The sequence below is a fragment of the Castor canadensis genome, chromosome 11 (assembly GCF_047511655.1).
Source record: "Castor canadensis chromosome 11, mCasCan1.hap1v2, whole genome shotgun sequence".
Taxonomy (NCBI): Eukaryota; Metazoa; Chordata; class Mammalia; order Rodentia; family Castoridae; genus Castor; species Castor canadensis.
Genome location: NC_133396.1, coordinates 113,871,421 through 113,894,009, shown reverse-complemented (window position 1 = coordinate 113,894,009; position 22,589 = coordinate 113,871,421). Strand labels below are relative to the sequence as shown.

Sequence of the window (22,589 nt, the reverse complement as noted above, 5' to 3'; positions counted from 1 at the left end):
CAGGACGGACTGGGGCGGGCCGGGGCCAGGCGGCGGGGGTGGAGGAGTTGCTGGGGAGCAAAGGTTGGCGTCTTGGAGCTACCACCTTCGCCGAAGGGCTCACGGCACCATGACGGTGGGAGCCAGGCTCCGAAGCAAGGCGGCGAGCAGCCTCCCGCGCCGCGGGCCCCTGGGGCGGGCGCGGGCCGCGGGGGACGAGGACGCGGACGCGATCCTGGAGCACCTGGAGTGCGAGGACGAGGCGGCGGCGTGCGGGGCGCGCGGGGCGCGCGGGCGGCGCGCGGGGGCGCGGAGGGTGCACCTGGCCGCGCTGCCCGAGCGCTACGAGCCACTGGAGGAGCCCGCGCCCGAACCCGCGCCCGGAGACAAGCCCAAGAAGCGGTACCGGAGGAAGCTGAAGAAGTACGGCAAGGTAAGGGGCTCCCGGGGCCGCTGGGTCGTCGGGGAAGAACCCCGAAGGGCTCCCACCCGACCAAGGTGGCTCTTGTCTGACTACGTGGGCAGGACAGAAATCAGTGTCCCCGTGTGCAGTCGGGAGCACTGATGCGTTGGTGCACATAGGTGACTCTGGGACCTCCAAATATTCTGCCATTCGCCTGGGGACCAGTGGGAAGGGGTAGGGGGAGGAGTGGGAAGGGAGAGAGAAAAGATGAATATGGACCAGAATGACAGTTTCCTTCTCGGGGATTGGAGCCCAAAGGTACTGCCCAAGTGCCCCTACCTGGAAGAAGTGGAAGTTAATGCCACCCTTGGCCTGGACAACGCCACCAGTAAAAAAAAAATCACAAACCTCATTGTGTCTGGGCCACAGACCATGGCCCCACCTGATTTATTGTCCAGTTATCTGTGTCCTTCATGGCCTCTCAGCAAATCTGAAGTCATCCAGGCTTCATGCTGGGAGCTTAAGTTTGTCATTGTCTCTAAACCTATCTCAGCAGCTTAGCAGTTCAGAAGCAGGCAGTGGTGAGAGACATTAATTAAAAACTTGAGTTGGGACATTGAGGACTAAGGTCATGATAGGACTGATTGCCTCTCTTCCTGGCCCCAGCTGAGCATGAAGCAGCTGGTGGACTGATGACGTAGAAACCACCCCTCAGGGATTGGCATCTGGAGAGGTTGTGCCAGCCACTGCACAAGCCAGACATTATACATGCACGAGAAATGGAAAACATAAATCCTTCCCAGCCCTGGCCAGCGGAGCCTACAGCCTCAGGGAGACATGACATAGTCGGGGCATAGTGAAGCTGCATGGCCCAGGCCTAGCTGATTACTCCCCCAGGATAAGACTGTAAAATCGGGGAGGTCTTCAGAGTACTAGGCCCACAGGATGAGTTAAGATTTCACCAGACAGCCCAATGCTAATGGCTTATGCCCAGTTACTCAGGAGGCAGATATCAGGAGGATCATGATTTGAAGCCACCTGGGGAAATAGTTTGCTAGGCCCTATCCCGAAAAAAAAAAAAAAATCACAAAAAAAGGACTGGTGGAATAGCTCAAGGTGTAGACCCTAAGTTCAAACCCCAGTACAGCAAAACAAAAAAAAAAAAAAGAAAAAGAAAAAAAAGATTTCACCAGATAAAGACAGGCATGCCTATAATCCCAGCTATTTGGGAGGCTGGGGTAGGAAGACCAAAAGTTTGAGGTCAGCTGGGGCTACAAAGCAAGATCCTATCTTTAAAAGAAAAAAAAAAAAAAGTCTACCAGATAACACCCACTAGGCACCACTCCACATCCACAAAAATGTCAGGGAGAATGTGGAAAGATTGGGGCCCTTTTATGGCCCTTATATATGTAGCTCACTGGATTGCAAAATGGCACATCTGCTGTGGAAAAGTTTGGAGGTTCCTTGAAAAGTTTAGCATTTAGCCAACCTCTGATCCAGCAGTTCCATTTCTAGGCATGTAACCAAAAGAACTGAAAACAGCTACTTAAACAGTATTTATGCTCAAGGAGGCATTATTTACAAATAGCCAAAAGATGAAAACAACCCAAATGTCCATCAGTAGATGAATGTGTAAACAGAATGTGGTATATACATACACTGGAATATTATTAGGTCATAAAAAGGAATGAAGTACGGATATATGCTACATATAGACAAACTTTTGAAAACACAATGCTAAGTGAAGTAAGCCAGACTACAAAGTTATACATTGTTTCCAAGATTCCATTTATATGAAAGTCCAGATAGGGAATGTGGAGAGCCAGAACACAGTTTGGTGATTGCCAAGGACTGGGGAAGGGAGGGCTGGAGATCAACTGCTTACTGCAGTGTGTGGTTTCCTTCTAGGATGATGCCAAGGATTTGAAACTAGCAGAAGTGATGGTCGCACATTATAAATATGTTAAATGAAAACTTTAAAATGGTTAGTGTTAGGTCATGTGAATTTTTCCCGAACTAAAAAAAATAGATTTTGACAGAAAAGAGGTGTCAGATTTTGACAGAACAGGGAAGTAGACTTGGGAAAGCTCTAGGCCAGTAGACCTGACAGGCCAGACAAGATGACATTCCCATATTAGAGGTCAAAAGAGTGACTTCACTTCTTTTTTAGAGCCAGCTAAGAGCACGCCAGTCCTCCATAAGGAGAAAGACACCAGCAGCCTCTTTTGCAAAAAGCCAGGAGAACTGTGGGAGGTCGTTTTTACCTGCTTTAGTCATCAGGTGAAATTTTATCTTGGGCCCAGGGAATATTAACGAGTGTGTTTTCTTTCAGTTCCTTTTCCTGTTAACTTCTCAGATCTTCCCCCCAAGCTCCTTCCTGCTTCTATTGTAGGAAAGGAGTTCTATTGTGCCACATGAGCGGGTGGGCCCACACTCACCCACTGCTCCCACGGTCCCACTCACAGGTCACTCCTAACCCTGAGCAGTCCAGCCTTCTGGAAGCCTATGTGCCGGGGACTCTTGTGGCATTCAGTGTTCCCAGTTGGCTTTTAAGTGATGATTATAGCAGTCCTATAGTGCAAGCGTTATTGATGAAACGCTCTTTGCTGGGCACCAGGAGAGGGAGGAACACACATTTGCTGTGCCCTGCTTCGTTCTTCGTACTTTGTGTGCCATAGCTCTGAATCCTCTCAGCATCCTCAGGAAGCCACCATTGTCCTCAATTTGCTGTGAAGGAAGCTGGCGTTTAAGGAAGTGAAAGAAAGTGAAGCTGTTTGTTCAGGGCTACACAGCTAGAGCAGCAGAGTGGGCAGTGAGTCTGGCCCCTTCCCCTGCAGAGCCCTGGGTGAGAGGGGGCCCGAGTGCTTTTCAGAATTTAACTTAAAACAACAGCCTGCCTCTCCAGGCACTCTGAGAGCCACGGGAGAAGTATGAGTAAATTTTGCTAATCAGGCAGCAGCTAGGAGAGGGTTGGAGAGGGAAATGGAAGGTGTAAAATAACCTTTAGCAATGTCTCTGTGTTTGGAGGTGGGGTGTAGCTCAGTGGTATAGCACTTACCTAGCATGTGTGAGGTCATAGGTTCAAGTCCCAATACTGCAAAACAAAACAAAGCAAAATAAAAATGTTCCTATGTTTTAAGTAGGGGTTAAGGACTCGAGCACTGAAGCTAGACTACCAGACACGAGGCCTGCCTGGCCACCTACTGGCTGTGTGACCTCAGGCTACTATGTCCCCCCTACTCCCGCCTCAGTTTCCTCATCGGTAGCATGGGATAATAATGAGGCAATGGTGACAATAAATGATTTAATTCATGTAGAAGTCTTGGATCCCATAGAGCACCTGGCAAGTGTCCTGTGCCATTGGCTATTACTAACTGAGGGCCAGGAGACAAGGCCCCACTCACTCCTCCTGATCGGTTGTTGTGTGAGTTTTACTCAGAAAGAAATCATGTTCTGCAGCTGACTACCCAACAAAACAGCACTTCACAACTGAGACTTGACTTTTGTGTTCAGAGAAAGTGATCTCTGCAGAGTGGTGGTTTTCGTTTTGAAACTGGAGGGGCAGAGAACCCCAGCATCACCTGGGAGCGGTGAAGATGGAGCAGCCCTGGGAAACCCTCACTCCCCGTGTGTAGCTGGCTGTGGCTACTGAACAGATCACCACAGCCAGTGTGGCTTAAAACCAGCCAGAATTATTCTCCTACAGTTTAAGAGACCAGAAGTCCCAAATTAGTCTTACTAAATGAACTAAGATGCTCAGAACTGTTTGCTTCTGGAAGCTCCAGGGGAGAAGCCATCTTTGCTCTTTCCAGCTTCCAGAGGCCCCCTTCCTCCAACTACAAAGCCAGAAAAGGAGACTCTTCAAACCTTTCTCTCTGTTCCTCCATCTTTACGTGGCCTTCTGCCTGACTCATCCTGCATCCCTCTTTAGAAAGATACCCACCTGGACAGGGGGTGAGGCTCAGTGGTGGAGGTCTTACCTAGCATGTCCTGGGTTCCATCCCCAGAGCAGACCTGGGGAATTCAGGATAACCTCCTCGCCTCAAGGTCCGTAGCTTAGTCACATCTACCAAATCTCTCTTGCTGCGTAGTGTAAGGTAATATAGTCACAGCTTGCAGGGATTAACACATCTTGGGTGGCCATGATTCAGCCTGGCACACTCTCCCATGTTCCTGTCTCCAGGATCCCTCTGAGAGACTCGTTTTACTCAGATCAAAGAATCCCCTACCTGCCCCATGGATAACACTGGAACCTCTCATCTCTGCACTTCATTTCTCAAAGCTGGGTTTTGATAGTGTTCCAGTAAATGAGATATTTTCATAGATTTCCCCCAAAACTGCGAAGATGAAGTGACAGCAGCTATGTTTATTTTCAAGGAACAGGCTGAAGAAAATGGAGGTTCAAATTCCAAAAATGTCAAATTCAAGGCGGGCAGTTGTGATTCTGGTGATGCTGTTTATTAAGAATTGTTCTTGTTACACTTGCTCCCAGAGAACATGGTTTTGTTATTACTGTTTCAAACATGTAAGTGAAATTCTCCCAATAACTCATCATCACACATTTATAGAAATGTATCTCTTAGAATCTCTCTCACACTCTCTTTACACACACACATACCCACACACCACTGCCTTACTGAGAAATATGTAAGGCACCATCCGTGCAGGCAGTATGCAGAGAAGACTGAGATGTACACGGTTCTCCCAGAGCTCCTCGTGTGACTGGGAAGGGACCTAAGGACATACCTGGGCTCCTTCTACAGGCAGGGGAAACAGTGCTGAGCACAACCAGGTTCTCACCCTCATTCTGTTATTATGGGAGACTCTGAAATTCAAACTGTAGAAAGCAAAGGTAGGCCAGAAGTCATAGGATATTATTCTCTTAAGAAACTTTCCTGAAAACAGTGAAATACTGTGGATTAATATGCCACCACCACAAGCCTAAATTACTACATAATAAAAAGAAGCAAATATTATTTTACAGTAATAATAGTTGACATTGTGGACCTCATGCTCCCTGCAGCCTGTGCCAGACACTATTCTAACTGATTTCCATGAATAAACTCACTTAATCCTCTTAACCCAGTGAGGGGGTTGCTACATGTTCCCATTGTATAGATGAAGAAACTGAGGCCAAGGAAAGTTAAGTTAGCAATGGAGCTGGAACTCTCCCAGGCTGTGAGCATTTAACTCACAGGGAACATAAATCCTGCCTTATTAAGGAGAGAGGTAGAATATGGAGGTAAAGGGCACAGGCTCTGAAGTGAGATTTCTTTGGGATTGCGCTTCAGCTCTGCTTCTTGCTAGCTGTATAATCTTGGATAAATGTACCTCTTCTATGTTTTTTCTTATTGAAACTCAGCAGTAGCCAAAGGCCACCAAGGACACATCAGTAGCTACAGTTAGTTGTAATTGGTACAGCAAGGGACATGGTGTGCATGCCAGCGGCATCTGGGGTCTCAGAAAGTGGAGATCTGAGGTAGAGAGCTAAATATCTGAGTCTTAGCCAAAGAGTTATGCCGAAAGAATGCTTAAGTTATTGGAATACTTTAAAAGGGTTTATAGACAGAGAGAGGAAGAGGAGGAGCAGGACTGAGTACTGGGTTCACCAACATTTTCAACTTTAGAGGAAGGGATAATCCAGTAAAAACAGGTTAGGGCTGAGAACATGGTTCAAGTGGTAGAGGTCCTGCCTAACAAATGTGACATCCTGAGTTCAAACCCCAATACCACCAAAAAAAAAAAAAAGAATTTTTCAGGAGATCCCTATAAAGTAGGGGAACAAAAAGAATATGGAATCAAAGAGGCCAATTTATTATTTCACAATGTGTTCAGAGCTGCTGAGAGGGCAGCAAGGGGGAAGACTGAAAATCATCCATTGGATCAGGCAACCTGGAGGTTGTTGATGGCAATGGCCAGGCGGTCCCTGAGGGGGCAGCTAGAGGCCGGCATGAGAGGGAATAAGACGTGCAGAGTGGAGGCAGTATGTGGATGGCATTTCCAATTGGCATAGCACGAAGGGAGCAGAGACCTGGGGCAGGCTGTGGAGCGGAGAAGGAAGAAGTGAGCTAATGGGGTAATCTGACAGAGAGGCAGATTGGACAATGCTGGAGAAGAGAAAGCCAGAGGCAATGGAGAGGGTGCTAGAACAAGATCAGGAGAGCAGCCTTGACACACAGGGCCCTTCCCACTCTAACTCAGGATGGTGGGAGAAGCCAGGAGCATATACAGATGGGTTTGTAGACAGTGGTGGGGAGATGAACAAGTTGCCTGATGATATACATACAGTGACAGAGGAAGTGGGATCATCTAATGTGTGGAGATGGCAGGAGGTGGAGAGGCTTGGAAGGGAAAGGCATGAGGCTGCCTCTGGAAGGAAGGGAAAGCCAGCCTATTAGGTAAGGTGGGTGGGCCAGCAGGTGTTGGATGTCAGAGTAAGCTTTGTGATTGGGATCAGGAATTTTAAGTACAACAGTCACTGTGGTTATTGGAATTGGAAAAAAGTCATAGGGTTGAGAGACAGAGTGTGTGAGATGAAGTCCAGGTAAGCTACGTGGACGTTGATGTTACTGAGAATGATGACAGAATTTGGGGGCAACAGTGCAGTAAGTGTTACTCATAGGTGGTCTTAGGTTTTTAGTTGCAATTCCATTTGAGTCCCTTGGCTGTCCTGTCTAGCAACAGCCGTTACACAGAAAAAGGAAGGAGACACTAAGAAAGCATTTCCCAAACTGGGCACCGGTGACTCACACCTGTAATCCTAGCTACTCAGGAGGCAGAAATCAGGAGAACTGTGGTTTGAAGTCAGCCCAGGAAAATAGTTCACAAGATCCTATCTCAAAAAACCCTTCACAAAAAAAAAAGTAGTAGTGGTGGAGTGGCTCAAAGTGAAGGCCCTGAGTTCAAGCCCTAGTATTGCAAAAAAAAAAAAAAAAAAGAAAGAAAAAGAAAAGAAAGCCTTGCCTGACCCTTACCTTCAATGAGTTTGTGATTGTTCTGGAAACACAGGACTCATGCACACAACACTTGGAGAATGTCAAAGGTCTCCAGAGGGACAAATGTGTGGGTCAGACAGGTGTAGGCCATGGATGCAGAGGAAGGGCAGGATGGACTTCCAGACAAGACGCATGAGGAAAACTTGACCTGGCCAATAGATGACCCACTAATTTCTAGCTAGAACAGAGACAAGAAGTGGGTTTGGGTTTATAAAACAAAACTGGTTTGGTTGCAGAACTGGCAACCTCACTGCATTTCTAAGAATGTCTGTCTCTGAAATATCTGGAATCTGGATATTTGTTCTGCTTGCAAGCATTCCACAAGAGACGATGCCTGCTCTGAGCCCCACGTGGCTCAGTGTGGAGGTGGGCATGGGGCACCACAGCTGTGGAAACATGGCAACTTGCTAATTTGCTCTGGGTGAACGAGGAAGAATGATTCTGCAGGTGTGTTGCCATGAATCAAAGAGATAGTAACAGGTTACCTCATCTTTTGCCTTTCTCTTTCTGGAAACAGAATGTTGGGAAGGTCATCACCAAAGGCTGTCGCTACATCGTCATTGGCCTGCAAGGATTTGCTGCTGCCTACTCTGCCCCATTTGGAGTTGCCACCAGCGTGGTGTCCTTTGTGCGCTAACTGGCACCACAAGAGCACCTGGGGACAGTGCAAATCCAGGAGCAGTTCAGAATTGGACTCGAAGAATACTTGGAAGAGGAAAAATGCATTTCTTTGTTGACTGGATGAGTGTTAGGGATGAGCCATCCCCATCCATCTCTGAGCTTCTCACATCTCTTGGACATGGCAGATCCAGCAGTCAATCCTGTAGGGAATTAGGCTGAGGTTAGGTTTGGGGTTAGGGTTAGAGCCTTCCTATGAAGGATGGAGGCAGACACCTGGCAGGTCTGAGCAGTGTGGGTAGCAGTGTGGTGATTTGGAGGAGGAAGAAAGGATGTGAACCTGGAGTCTGGTGGTTTGCTAGATTCTCCTGAAGAGCTTGTGGGTTGATGGATGCTCACACCCTGTGCTGCCTCGCTTCAGAGACCAGCAAAGGACCTGTTTCTTTCTGAAGTCATTGTCCCCCATCTCTGTCACCAGGAATTTAATTACAGGCTTGAGAAGGAAGGAAGAAAAACCTCTCTTCAAAGGCTGTGATGCTTTGAAATCTGTGTTCACAGTTGTGTGAGGATTGTTGAGAGAAGAGAAAAAAAGCACACCATTTCCCCCATCGCTGCATAAATTTGCAGCTGGCAAGGAGGAAGGACAAGTTCAGATGCAGGCTGGCAGCTGAGACAGGGGTTTGAGGGGATGCACCTGGTCCAGCCCTTTCTGGCAGCCATGTGTCGGGGGCTGGCCAGACTCCCCTGAAAATGTGTGACTGACTGTGAGTGTGGGCTTCCTAGCAATATTAATCAGTTCACTGCTGACAGGTGGTCAACTCCTCTGTGCCAACTAAGGATGCTCTTCTCGGGGACACAGGAGACTAGGGTGTAGGACACAAAACCTAAGAATGAATGTGTAGATTTAGAGAAGGAACCAGCAAGTAGGAGTCAGGTGTGAAGGAAGTGGAAGCAAAGCAAGAAGGACAATGGAAGAAACAATGAAAGTCTGGAAGCCAGGTCTGCATGGGGAAACTGAGGAGAGCCAGGGCTTTGGCTGGGTGGCCGGGGGTGCCATGGTGGTGCTTGAGTCCCCTCTGAGCACCATGAGCTTATGCTGGCTGTGTTTTGGCATCCTCTGTATTGTCTCATTTGACCACATGGATTCAAAGGTTAGGGTAGGTGTGGGTCCTGGGCCTGGTACCCACCAAAGATGACTCGTGGACTGCCACTGGATGCTGGGAGAAGAAGCCTTAAGGCTGTGATGCTTTGAAAACTGTGTTCACATTGGGTCATGACTGTTGAAAATAGTTCAGAGGGAGGTCAAAGAAGGAGGCGGTCCCTCTGCCATCCTCCATGGTAGGCTGTTGCTTTGACTGTTTCCAGAATATCCATAGTCCAAAGCAGGGTTTCTGATTGATCACTTCAGGACCAGTGGCAGCTGTTGCTCCTGTAGCATTCCCAGGGCGAGCCAGGGAGGCCGTGACTCTCCTGCCTCAGCCCTCAGCCTAACCAGGAGGCATTGGGAGGTCGAGAAGGTGGGAAGACAGAAAAAGGAATGGGTGGAGGAGACAGTAATAGCTGTTAAGCTAGACTCAGTTTCCCTTTCTGGAGGCTCACATTGAAGATGCTCAGGGGCCCAATCCCTATGTCATTAATATTTGTGAGGAGAAGAAGAGAGCAAACTAATGATCTTGTTTTAGTCCAAATGGTGAAAGTTGATAAAAGCATATTTCACACATGTGAGGTAATTATGACTTGCCCTGCAGCATGGGGAAAGGGGATTAGACATAAATGGGAGAAAAAGCCAAACAGAGTGGGAAAGACAGTCAGGGCCTGGGAGGGCTGCTGGTCACTTCCAAGCCCCAGGGCACCCACCTTGTCTTCTGGGGAAGTGGAAGTGCGGCCCAGGGAAGGGCTGAGGCTTCTTCCCAGGCCTCAACTTGTCTGGGAATCTACCCAAGGAAGAACTTCCTCCCTACCCCCAAACTGGAAAACAGTAAAGTCAAGCACATTTGGCCCTTAGCCTCTCAAAGTCTGGTTAAGAATTAACTCCAAAATGTCAAAAGTCAAAACTTTGCAGGGGCTGTCCTGGAATGGTTGCCGTTCACCACGGAGGGACTTCAAGCCTTCTCTCAGCCCTCATGGCTTTTTGAACTTAAGACCTTGCATCGTGTTGCAGAAACCTCCCTACCTTCTCTCTAATTCTTTAGTATCAGAACTCACACCCTCTGAGAATGTGTCTTTCAGCTCCCCCTTTAGTGGCTTGGCCACAAGACTCCTTTTGTATCCTTTGCTTGCTCCGTGATATAAATAAAAGCCCCAGATTGTGTAGTGCTTCTCCATGGAGGTGGTTTCTGCCTCTCTTCCTCACCTGAGGGAGATTCCTGGGACTCCAGCAGAGAGCCCTGGTTTTATAGCAGGTGATGGCCTGGGGCCAGTAAGAATCCACAGCTTCCCAGGAAGAGGAGAGGAGGGAGGCCCCACAGTCACCTGGGTATTAAAGGACTTTCTCTTGAAGCCCCCAGAACAGGCTCTGGGGAGCAGGAACCTCAGCATCTGTTAAGATGAAACATTTTCATATCCCCTGACTTGGGTTTAGAGAGTCCAGCCTGGGGCCAGGAGGCTGCATTTCCTGCAAGCAGCTGAGAGGACTGTCACAGCTGGTCTCTGCCTTACCTGAAAAATGTGAGGCCCAATTATATCTGCTAGTGGGACTCCAAGGCAGGAGGCTAGGCGTGTGCAACCTACCTGCTCACTGGATTGTCACAGGAGCCACAAAAAAAGGTTTTGGTGGCAGGGAAGGTAGAAAGAAAAGGGGCGATCCTGAGTGGCCTTTAGATTATGTGCCTGATCTCCAAGTGTTCTTAGGCTTAGAATAAAGCAGAGGTGAGGAACTGCCAGCAGCTGTGTCTGGCCAGAGACACTTCAGCTGATCTCAGAAGCAGGACTTGAGCTCAGTTGTTAGTAAATCATGATTTCTGTGTTACATTTAAGCAACTGCTGTTACAGGTTTGTACACATGTCTTTTTCTGCCTCCTGACTCTGAAGTGGTGAAATGAAATTAGCTCAAAAAGTTTGGTACACTTTATAAAGCTCCCTGTAAGTTTTGTTTTTTCATACTGGGGTTCAAACTCAGAGCTTCACACTTGCTAGGCAGGCACTGTGTGAGCCAAACCTCCAGCCAGGCTTATTCTGTAATACAAGGTATACACAGTTGAAGGTGAGGGCTGCCCTCAACATCCCTAAAAGGGCTGTATTTGAGAGGCTCCATGGTTTTGCTAAAAAGCCAAATGGTTCCCCAATAGAAAAAAAAACTGCCAACTCCCTTAACCATTCATAGGGAAATGTGAGGAAAGAAGTAATACTTTTTTGTTGTTATTTAGAGACAGGGTTGTTTCTGAGCCAAATCACTCCACTGAACATCAAAGCCAAGGGGAAAGTGAGATCTCTTCAGATCTTCCTTAGCGCTCAGAGCCAGAGCTAGGCAGGGAGCCCCAGCCACGAAAGGGCTTAGGGTTGGGGTTGGGAGGGTCAGAGGAGGGACAACAAAGGATTGATGGCTGGACGCCAGTGCCAAATCTGGGCCCCAGGGGTTCTTCATGCCTTCTAAGTTTGACTCCATCTAGTGATAAAAATGAGGATCAGAATTTGGTGCCTCAAGGACTGGTTTTGCTTTTTTTCAAAGGTGCTTGTCAGGTGATTCCTCTTTTTACCGTAACCTGGTGACAAGTCTGTAAACAGTGCATCTGGTTCAAACCAGAGCCAGGGATGGGGGTGTAGCAGGCACTGAAAAAAAAGAAGAAGGAAGAGGAGGGGAGGGGAGGAAAGAATGAGACCCAGAGGATTGGACAGAAATAGAGCTTGAAGGGCTTCCCTGGATCTTCAAAGCCTGAGCAAAATAACTTGGCTTTCCTCACACACAGTCAAGGTAAATAACTTGTTTTTGTATTTGACTTGCTATGAGAGATGTCTGAACTTGTTGCCAAAGCAAAAAGTGATGAGATGATTCCCCTCCCCCTCTCAGGGACTTACTATCAGAGAAACTTGGTTACAAATGTATCTTCTTTATTTAAAGAGGGCATATAATTATGCATTTTCCTCTTACCTCACATTCTTTCATATAAAATCAGACTTGAGTTTGTTTTCCAGTGTTTTTGTTTTAATCAGTCATTCAGAATCCCACACGCCCCATGTCCCACCCACCTTCCTGGTCACAGTTTCAGGGCATGTGAAATCAAAGAAGAGAACACATTCAGCGTCGACTAGGTACATGAGGCACTGTGCTGGGCAGTTAATGACATCATTTTGTTTAATTCTTGATTTCACTTCATTTTCAATAGCATCAGTGATTATCTCAGTTTTATAGATGAGAAAAGCAAAGTTTAGGGACGTTCGGGATGTCAGCTCTGGTGTCATGGCCAGGCGTGTTAGTTTTTTGTTGATGTGACAAAATACCAGAGAAAATACTTAGGGGGTAAAAGATTTGGCTCATGGTTTCAGAGTTCTCAGTCATGGTCAGCTGGCTCCATTCTGTTTAGACAGATGGCAAGGCAGAAATACCATGGTGGAAGGGCATGGTAGCTTTCATCTACCACGGCAGCCAGGAAGGGGCAGGGGTAGACTAAGAACAAGTCATATCTTTCTATCCTGGGCATACTCCCAGTGGTTCCTCTAACTAGACCCCACCTCCTGGTTTCCACCTTCCCAATAATACCATCTGATAAGAACTGCCCCATGCCACCATTCTGCAGCCTGAGCCGCAGCTGGTCTCATCCCTTGCAGAACAAAGCCCACTGTCCCTTATCTCCCGCCACCTCCCTTTGCCGGTCCCTAGCCCTTGCTTTCTCCCAAATGCTACTTAAGGCCAGACTGCCAAGAGAAGAGCGCTGTGCCATTTTTTTCTTCTCGGCCAGCCAGCCTGCTTATTAGACTTTTGGACATGAGATACCTCTCGTGAGCCTCCTCTGTGTGCGGTGTGTGGCATTTAACACCATCAAATTATGATTTCATAAATATATGAATGCAGGGAGGGGGGGGCAGGGGGGGAAAATGGCCCAAACAACGTATGCACATGTGAAGAAATGAATAAAAACAATAAAAGAAGGAAAATAAATAAATGAATGCATTGACAAAATCAGAGCCCCCATGATCCAATCACTTCCCAAGGGCCCCACCTCTGAACATTGCTGCATTGGGAACCTAGCCTTCGACACATGACCCTCTCTGGAGGACACTTCAGGACCCAAGGTTGTGCTCTTCCTGCCAGTTCAGCTGTCCTTCATTTCCATTTCTTCTCAGGCTCCTGAGGCCTCCAGTGACCAGGAGGAAGAGACACTTTAAATGTAATCACACCCATCCTGCATTCCTGGTTGCATTACTGAGAACCAAGTAGTTAGGAGAACAAAACCAGTTGTGCTGTCCAGCCCATCATATTCTGAATTTCTGAAATGCTGAGATTGCTTATCTACTAACTTGCTACAGTCAAAATGGAGGACATGAAGCCAGGCCAGGGAAGAGTGGTATTGAGTTTACTTGGCTATTTTGCTATACTTCATTGGCCTATTTCTGCAACTACAGTTACTATATATTCCCATTGACTGGTAATTTTGCTTCTTGAAGCCAGCCACCTATTGTTCACCCCTGGGGCCCAGGGGCCACATACCAAAGCCCTAGGGACTACAGGAAGCAACTCTGCATAATAGGAACAGTGTTGGCATCAGACAACCTGGCTTCCAGTCCTCTGGCCATATGACATTGGACAAGTTCCTCAACTTCTTCAAATTTCAGGGTTTGGTTTTGTTTCATTTGTAAAGAACAGCAAATAGTATCTATTTCCAAGGCTTATTTGGAAGGATAAACTTGAACTGTATTAAGAACATACAATTGGAGCCTTGGATTGGGTCAAGGCCTTGGGTTGGGTCCCCAACACTGCAAAAAAAAAAAAAAAAAAAAACCAAAAAATCATGTAATAAGCTACAGTGTTCTTCAGACATTTGTCCGTGATTGTGGGAAGGAAAGAAGACAGGCTGCGGGAGAGAAAGAGGAAACCTAGAAAGGTAGGAGGGAAAAGAAGAGGAAAGACACCACCCCTTCCCATCCACAGTGGTTTTCTCTTTTCAGCTTCATAATCTGAAACAGAGACCCATCTTGCTCTTCCTTGGTTGGAGCTGCAGAGGAGCTGGGCTGAGGTTAGAGGCAGGGGAGGTGCAGCAGACAGGATCCAGACTGGAGATGAGCAACCTATCCAAAGGGCCCGAAAACGTTTGTTTACAGCTTTCAGTTTCTGCCAACCACCCAGATTAGAAAGAACTTTGCCTTGAACTTGCTCCCATTTGCCCTTGGCCTTGTTTCTGGACAACCAAACTGGCCTTATCTGTAACATAGGCAGGCAGAAGTGTGCAATCCCCAGAGCAGAGTTCCCAGAGGCAGGGACAAGCAGGCAGCCTGGGCATTGATGAGAAGGCCCTGGGGGCCTCAGGAGTGTCCCCAGGGTCATCACTATGACTTATGGTAAGCTGCAGGATAAACTACTGACTTAGTTATAGTTATTGTGAGAATCTGGAAGGCAAATGTGCACTTCCTTAATCACCCAGCATCTCTTTGTGCATTAATTCACTTATTCAGCAAGTCAGTCTTACATGCAGTCTCATGTGAGTCTGGGCCTGCACCACTGGCAGCAATAGAACAGGGCAGTTGCCACTGTGTGTAATGACATCAGACTCACTGCCATAGGTTGGGGTTGGTATACAGGGCAATGATTAGAGGTGCCTTGGAATCAATACCCAAGAAGAGGGAAGCAGCAGAACTGAGCAAGGGGAGAAGCTGAGCTGCAATGCTGGCCCACCAGGGCCTCTGCCTACCTCTGGGAGGCTCTGAAGCAGGACAGGCCTGACCTGAGGGTGGGAGAGCCAGGCCTCTGTGCCCACACTGAACTGCATGAGCCGCTCTGGCAATATGTCCTGAATGCTCTGAGCTGAAAGGCTGTCTTCTGACCACACTCACGCAGGTGGGGCAGAGTCCTTCAAAGGGGTTGCTGGGTGACACATTGTCCAATGCTCCCCACTGGCTGTGTGAGAGGTGACTTACAACTCATTGTATGAGCTCAGGCAAGGGTCTCAACCAACCTCTTTGAATCCCAGTTTGCCTACCTCAAAAATGGGGGTAATAATACTTTGTGGAATTGTCAGCTGGATATTGAGTTAATTCTCCCAAAAGTGAAACCTATGGAAAGAACTCAGTGTGGTGTTGTGTATGGTTGCAGGCAATTTTAATCCAGGGTAAAGAATGTGCTCACATGAGCATCCAGGGGGCTCTTAGAGAGGCACCTCATCCAACAGGAAGGGATGGCCAAGCTGGGGCCTGTGGAATAAGCAGGGTTGCCGAGGCAGAAGTAAGCAGGGAGGAGAGGAAGATTTTAGGCAAAGAAATTCACATGTCAAAAGCCCAAAGGCATGAGAATCCTGAGTGACAGTGTGACTGGAACTGGTGACTACAGGCTGGTGGAGAGAGGACAAGTCTGTGCCAGAGTCATGAACTAACTTTAGCAAATAAAGCCCCCTAGGGATGATAAGCTTTCTGCTGTGAGCAAGACCTTATCTGTTTGCTCTCCTGTCCTCTGGGCTGACATCTAAGGCCGTAGAGCCATGGATTTTGGTGGGCAGAAGAATGTTGCTCCTAGACCTTGATCTCCAAGCCTAGGGGGTGGTGGGCAGGAGCCCCTGCCCCAGAGGCCACATTGAGGCACTGGCTGTGAGCACCCCGAAGGCACACGGGCAGGTTGTCCTCCCTCTGTGGTGGGGAACTTGGAGTCATGCTTGCAGGACGAGGTATTTACCTCCTGCACTCAGTCCCAGGAAGCAATCTGAGCTCTATAATGGAAGTGAGGAGAGCAACTGGCTGTGTGGAACGACTGGCTCCAGCTAGTCACTTTGTCCTTCTGAGCCTGGGCATCTTCTTGTACAGTTGAAGTGGATAACATATTACCCCTCCCTGCTCTAAATTATGAGTCTAAGGCATTTTCTTCCAGCCTGCCTCCCACAAAATCATGGCTTGTTTCTTTTGATCCTTGCTATCTTTTGTATCTTTAAGGTGGCCATTTCCTATCCTGGCCCCCTCTTGACTTCTGAAGGAGCTGTCAAGGCCACCCTGACAATCAGCAGCCCCAGGGAGGAAGCAGAAACAATGGCAATCACTTCCCAGGCACACAGGTGTCCACGTGGTTTTGCTGGCACTGCTGCTGTTTTCCCCAGCCCCACCACACCCTGTGCCCTATGCTTCCTCCTGATCAAGGTCCCCTGGCCCGCACTGGCGGGGGAAGGCTGTCCCTGCACCCCAGCCTTTGCCCCAGCCCTGCTATCTGCCTCCCTCCACCCCCCCTGCTGTTATAATCTCAGCTTCTCTGGCAAAACTGAAAGCCACATCCAGGAAACCTTCCTGGATTCCCACAGCTGGAAGGAAGTCATCTTCTAGAAGGGTGGCATTGTGCACAGTCCGATTCTTAGGCCCTGTTTCATTCTGTTGTGTATTTGAATTCACTGTTCACAGTGTCATCTCCATACTGTGCCCGCCTGGAGTCTGCATGTCGTAGGTGCTGGACATTTGGTGGGGGAGGGAAGAAGAGAAAGAATGAAGAAAGACATGGCATACAACTCTAAAAGAAGCTTGGTGGTACATCTGGGGGCCAAATTTGTCCATTTATTGTTTATGTGCAACATAAAACATAATCTGTGGTGGGTGTGTGAGCCCTGCTCAGGAACAAAGAAGTAGGCTGTCAGTAAAGGCCCCTGTGTCATTGCTACAGCTCAGGGACCTGGTAACACTGCCTTAGGTACGATGGGAAAGAGGATGGAATTTGTACTGTGTGTTGTCTGGCTTGATCCTGCAGCAGCAGGTCACCCAGAAGGAGCTGGGGGACAGTGGGAGGAGAGAGTTTAAGGAACTGGGATTGAGCATCAAGGAGCCAGGAAGGGGCTGTCTCGTAGGCCTGTGGGGTATAGGGAAGACTTAGCCCTTGCTCAGAGTAGGACGAGACACCTTGCAGGATTTTTGAACAGAGAGGACAGGGCCTGTGTACTTACCAGAGCCCATTTCACAGATGAGGTCACTGAGGAAGACAAGATGAGTAACTTGCCTTGTCCCTACCCCACCCCATCTGAGACTGAGACTCCATCGCGGCACCCCGCTGTGGGTGGAGGTGTCTCTCTCCCCACTTGAACACAGGCTCTGTAGAGCAGGGACAACCTTGTTCCCTGCTGAATCCTCAGTGCTTTGGACAGTGCCTGGCACAAAGTAGGAGCCCACTAGTCATTTGCTAAGGAGTGGGTGTGATACTGCAATTCTTAGCTTGTTTGTGCTGCCATAACAGAATCATCCAGACTAGGCAACTTTTAAACAATAGAAAATTATTTTCTCAGTCTTCTGGAGGCTTGAATCCCAACATCAAGGTATTAGGGGAGGCATGAGCAAGAACAAGGAGATGCCTGGAGTTTACGACTTCATTCTCCAAAACCCCGGAAGGCTAACAACTGGAACCAAAAATTAAGATAATGGCCCTCTGTCTTCCTTTCGGAGCCCACTCCCCTTATCAGGGTTTTGTATGCACCTTGAATGCCTAATGACTGCTATATGACCTTCGACTGGTGGCACTAAGCCAGGAGGGGCAAAGAAGCTCAAATATGCAAGTTCATCTTCTCAAATGCTCTGTTGTAAGACTTCCTACACCCAGGTAGCAATTGCACACAGTTGTCAAACCATTTGGGGATGGGCTACAACCAAGGGCCTCAATGTAGCACTACCTAGTAACTCCACCCTATTGAATAATAAAACTCCAAGCTCTAAAACTTCTGTGCAATTGGTCCTTATCCAGCTGCTCTACTCACACCTCCAGGTGTACTTTCTTGCTTTGCTAACAAGATATTCCTTGCTATCCTCCTACTCTTTGTGGTTCTTTTGCTGTACCTGGAGTAGCATCCTAAGCTTAGATGATGTACCCAAAAGATGGAGGAACATCTGGAACACTCCAACTACAGATAACAAAGTCTTGGGAGGTTTGGTTGTTTGGTGAAGGTCCAGTCTCTGCTTCCAAGATGGCACCTTGTTGCTGCATGTTCTGGAGGTGAGGGAGACTGTCCCCAAGTCAGAAAAGAGGTGGAAGGGCAAGAGGTGCAAACTCTTTTCAGACCCCATCCCAGGCCTCAGGTCCTAATCACCTCTTAAAGGCCTCATCTCTTAATACTCCCAAATTGGTAACGCCTGAATTTTAGAGGGGTCACATTCAAGCTATAAAGTTGATATGATAACAAATATATATTTGGTCTCTGTCTTTAGTTCCTGACACAGAGTTCCTAAAACCCTTGTAATTTCCTGAACCATAGATGTTATCTATTGTTCTTATATTTGATCATTGATCCCAGGTCCTGGCACAGAGCTCCTGAGACCTTTGTAATTTCCAGAGTCATGGGAGTGCATGACACAGAGCTACTACATCCCTTGGAATTTCCTGGGTGATAAGAGCACATTTTGTTCTACTGAGGTGACTCTGGATGGGCTCCTGGATAGAAGCTGGTCACCAGAAGGACCAAGCCATAATCAGAAACTTGGAACTTTCAATGTCATGCCACCTCCTGTTCTCTGGGGAGGAGAGAGGGCCTGGAGAGTTAACAATCGATTGTCTCCCCATTATGAAGCTTCTAGAAAAAAATCCCAGAACAATGGGGTTTGAGGAGTCTCTTGGTTGATGAACATATCCACATGCTAGAAGGGTGGTACACCCCAATTCCATGTGGACAGAAGTCCCTACACTCAGGACCTTTCTAGATCTTTTCATTTGGCTGTTGATTTGTGTCCTTAACTAAGATTAAAAAAAAAACAATCTGTAAACAAAGAGTTTCCTGAGTTTTGTGAGCCATCCTAGCACAGTACTCAATCCTGAGGAGATACATGGGAGCCCCGGTTGATAGCCAGTCAATCAGAAGTATAGGTGACAACCTACTGTGTGCAATTGGTGTTAGAAGTTGAGGGCAATCTTGTGGGACTGAGGTTTTTGCCTGAAGGGCCTGACTAACTCTTGGATGATAGCAGAATTCAGTTGAATCACAGAATACCCTACCTGAGAAACTCCCCACAGATCTGTTGTCAGAAGTGTTCTGAGTGTTGAATGTGTGAAAGGAAGAAAAATACTTGATTTTTTCTTATCTCTCACAAAGAATAAGGATAGACAAAATGCAGACAACCTAGGAGGAGGTATAACATACCAGACACTGAGTTCTCTACCAGAGGTTAGCATTCACGGTTGGCATGAGAATTTCTGGGGCTGTAAGCCTGAGGTCTGATATATGGGGGTCTGGTTGGAGCCACTCCTGAGCCCCTTATGACATTGTATCTTCAGGAGTCAAAGAAATGTGCTTGACTCTATAGTGTAATTTACCTATCAATTCTTTTCTTCTTTTTTTCACTTATTCAGTCATTCAACAAGTGTTACCTGAGTACCTACTCTGCACCCATCCCTGGGCTGGAACATTATACAAGCAGCCAAGGTCATAGCACTTGATCCTTTGCTCCTAGGAGGCACACCAAGGAGAAAAGACAAATGAACAGGCACTTGCTATGGATGAAGTAAATGAGGTGACTCTAGCCTCTGGTGGGTGAACAGGGAGGCCTGTCAAAGGATGGGACAGCCATGGAGCAGGTGTCCAGGCAGGGAAAGAGCTACACAAAGCTGTCAGGAGAAGGGATGTCCCAGGAAGGCAAAAGGGCACATTGTTTGAGAAGGGGAAGCGAGGGTGACGGGGGCACAGAGCCCTCTGGTAGGAGGAGATGGAGCGGGTGGGGACTGAGGTTCCATAGGGAAGCCTGGGGCAGGATGGGGTCCTGTGGGCCGAGCAGTGAGGGAATGAAGGGGAATGTTATCTGGGGTAGCAGGGAGGGACAGTGATAGGATCCATTCCATGATTTCAAAAGACCCACTCGCAGCTGTGGGGACAAGTCAGGCCTGGGGTGGGCATTGCTGAATGGAGGAGAGGTAGAAGGAGCTATTGGGTTGTCCCGGGGAGATAGCCTGTTGGAAATACGGGAAAGAGGTGGTCTAATGGAGCCCTATGGAGATGGGATTTGCTGATGTGGATGAGGGAAAGAGAGGAGCTGAAGAATTCTCTCAGCCTCTGCCTGAGCAATAGGGAAGGCCCCAGCTGAGGGGAGAAACAGAAGGCCAAAAAGTCTTTTGAGCTTAAGGCCAAGACTGCTGTTTGTTTGTTTAGTGTGCACAATGCCTCTATGCTGGGCCAGAAATACATTGTGAAAGGTCAAGCTGGGGGTTTCTCCTGCAGCCTCAGTGTTTCCTACGCTGTTGTCATTTTTATCTTGGAGCTTGGGCAGTCATGTGATTGACCCAGACCCTGACTTTGGCCTCCCTGAGGGAGGCAGAGACTTACTGTACACATTCTCCCTGCTGGTGTCTCTTGGCGCTGGGGCTCTGCCAGCACATTCTAGGCCCTTCTGAGGGGGACAGGGGCTGTGTCTTGTGAGCTTTTGAGGCAGGGCCATGTGGAGGAAAGGAACATGCTTATTTCAATAAAATTCAGCCCTGCTGGGTGCTTGGTATCATGTCATTTAATCCTTACAAGACCGTAGCAGGTTCTTGCTGGCTTCTCACTTGGATCCCCAAAGTAACTAAAAGCAGGATAAAACTCAAATCTTTGCTTCCATTTTGTATCTGTGTCCTTTGGACCCTGGATTCCTAGAAGACAGAACTAATGGACAAACATCTTGTGACAAGAGTCCAGTCTTCCCTGCTAGGCAGCAGTGACTTTCTTATCCTGATAAGGCCAGCCTGATCAATCCTGAGATAATGAGTAACTGGACCACACCAAGACTGCCTAACTATGCATACCTCTGTTTTTTTTTTTTTTTATGAGACTGGGATTTGAACTCAGGACATTGCACTTGCAAAGCAGGTGCTCTACTGCTTGAGCCACACCTCCAGTTCCTATGCGTCCCTCTTGCTCCATCCCCAGTTCTTCCTCTGTTTAAACCTAAATCTCAGGTCAGTACCCTGAAGATGGACTTGGGGCTATGAACCCCTCCATTGGTTCTTCTCACAAAGCTGCACAGACTAAATTTCCTTTCTCTGCTCTTCACCAGTTCTCATCTCCTCAGTTGGCATTTCGGGGACAGGTGGCTGAGTCTCAGAGTTAGGGCCTTTTCCCTAAAACTCCAGTAACAAGAGCCCAAGGACAGCGATAGTACTATCCTCATTAGTTAAATGAGTAACTGAACAGAGGCCACACCAGTCCATGAGGCCAAACAGGAGGGGACTGCTCAGGTGGTGCAGACCACACACCTATCTTCTTGGTCACGCTTTCCTTCTAGGTGGCGCCTAAAAGGCAAGATTCTCTGTAACGGTCCCCACACATGTGCCTTATGCTGGCTGTCCAGGTGGGCTTTGTGCTAGGCGCACCTGTCTTCTCACCCGAGAGCCTGTGGATCTCCCATGGTAGATTCTCCAAACTCAGGAAAAGAAAGACTTCCAAAAAGATAATAGCTTCCAAAGAAATATTGCTCTGTTGGTCTGTGGAGTTCCTCTGTCCCTCAGAAAATACGTGTAGCACCTTGTACCAAGCCTTCCTCCTTGTCATTCCACTAAGGGGTGATGTCCCCATGCTGTGTCAGGCAAAAGAGGGGGAAAAGAATTGCCACCCAGGAAAATAGTTAGGTGAGTCAGGATTGGCTGAGGCCTCTAACAGTCACATCCTCAATGGTGGCTCTCAGAACTACTTGGAATTGTCACAATGAATCTGCCCTGTACTATGACTATATCCACATAAAAATTTTTTTAAAAAATACAATTAATGTCTTGAAAGTGTTTTTTGTTTTATGAACATTCATTGTTTATCTTTTGGATATATTTGGCCACAGAAGATCTAAGTGGAAAAAAAAAAAAGAGGAAAGTAGAAAATAGTAGTGATTCCACTACCCAAAGTTACTATAGGGGACGTTTGCCAGTGCCTCCTGGTACTGTCATTCAATGTCTTCTATAGCATCCTGAGAAGCAGTGGGGTTGAATATGCCATAATCTATTACTGCTAGTTTTGGAGGCTTCCAATGCTCTCTTCTGGACAGATCTTTGCTAGGTGTTTCCTACACTACACAAGCTGCACTGTGCCAAGGACAGGTGGAGTGCTGGCTTGGAGCTACTTATGTGATAGGAGGCACTTTAAATAATGCATGGGGGAAAGACTGGGTTCTTTGATAAATGTGTGGGGACAATTTGTCATTTATCTTTTTAAAATGATAATATAAATAGATCCCATACCATACCATTCCCTCACTCAAAATTCAGATAGAATTATCAATTAACTATTAAAAAGTTGTATGTATATGTGTGTGATATAAGTTATGATATGTACTAAACAATTAATTTAGAACTCATAGATTAGAAGAAAGAACACTATAAATACATCCTCACTAATAATAGAAATGCAAATTAGCACAAAAGTATAGCATTTTAAAATATCAAATTGACATATTTTTCAAATTTTCATGGCTTTCTTATATAAACCCAAACTTTCTGAACATATCCTTCTCATTTCTGTCAGTTTCTCTACATTTTACTCTAC

At 47.4% G+C, this 22,589-nt stretch overlaps 1 protein-coding gene across 3 annotated transcripts in view; it reads left to right on the top strand.

Moving 5' to 3' along the window:
• The window catches only part of C11H1orf115 (chromosome 11 C1orf115 homolog), a 31,267-nt gene continuing 8,678 nt past the window's right edge, over positions 1–22,589 (top strand). The window contains exons 1-2 of one of the 3 annotated variants that reach the window (XM_020164999.2): positions 23–412; positions 7,895–10,308. In XM_020164999.2, the coding sequence (XP_020020588.1) occupies positions 110–412; positions 7,895–8,014 (423 nt within the window). In that variant the 5' untranslated portion in view covers positions 23–109 and the 3' untranslated portion in view covers positions 8,015–10,308. Of the gene's footprint in view, positions 413–7,894; positions 10,309–22,589 lie in introns of those variants that run through there. The other 2 variants (XM_074048285.1, XM_074048286.1) reach the window with 2 other exon arrangements.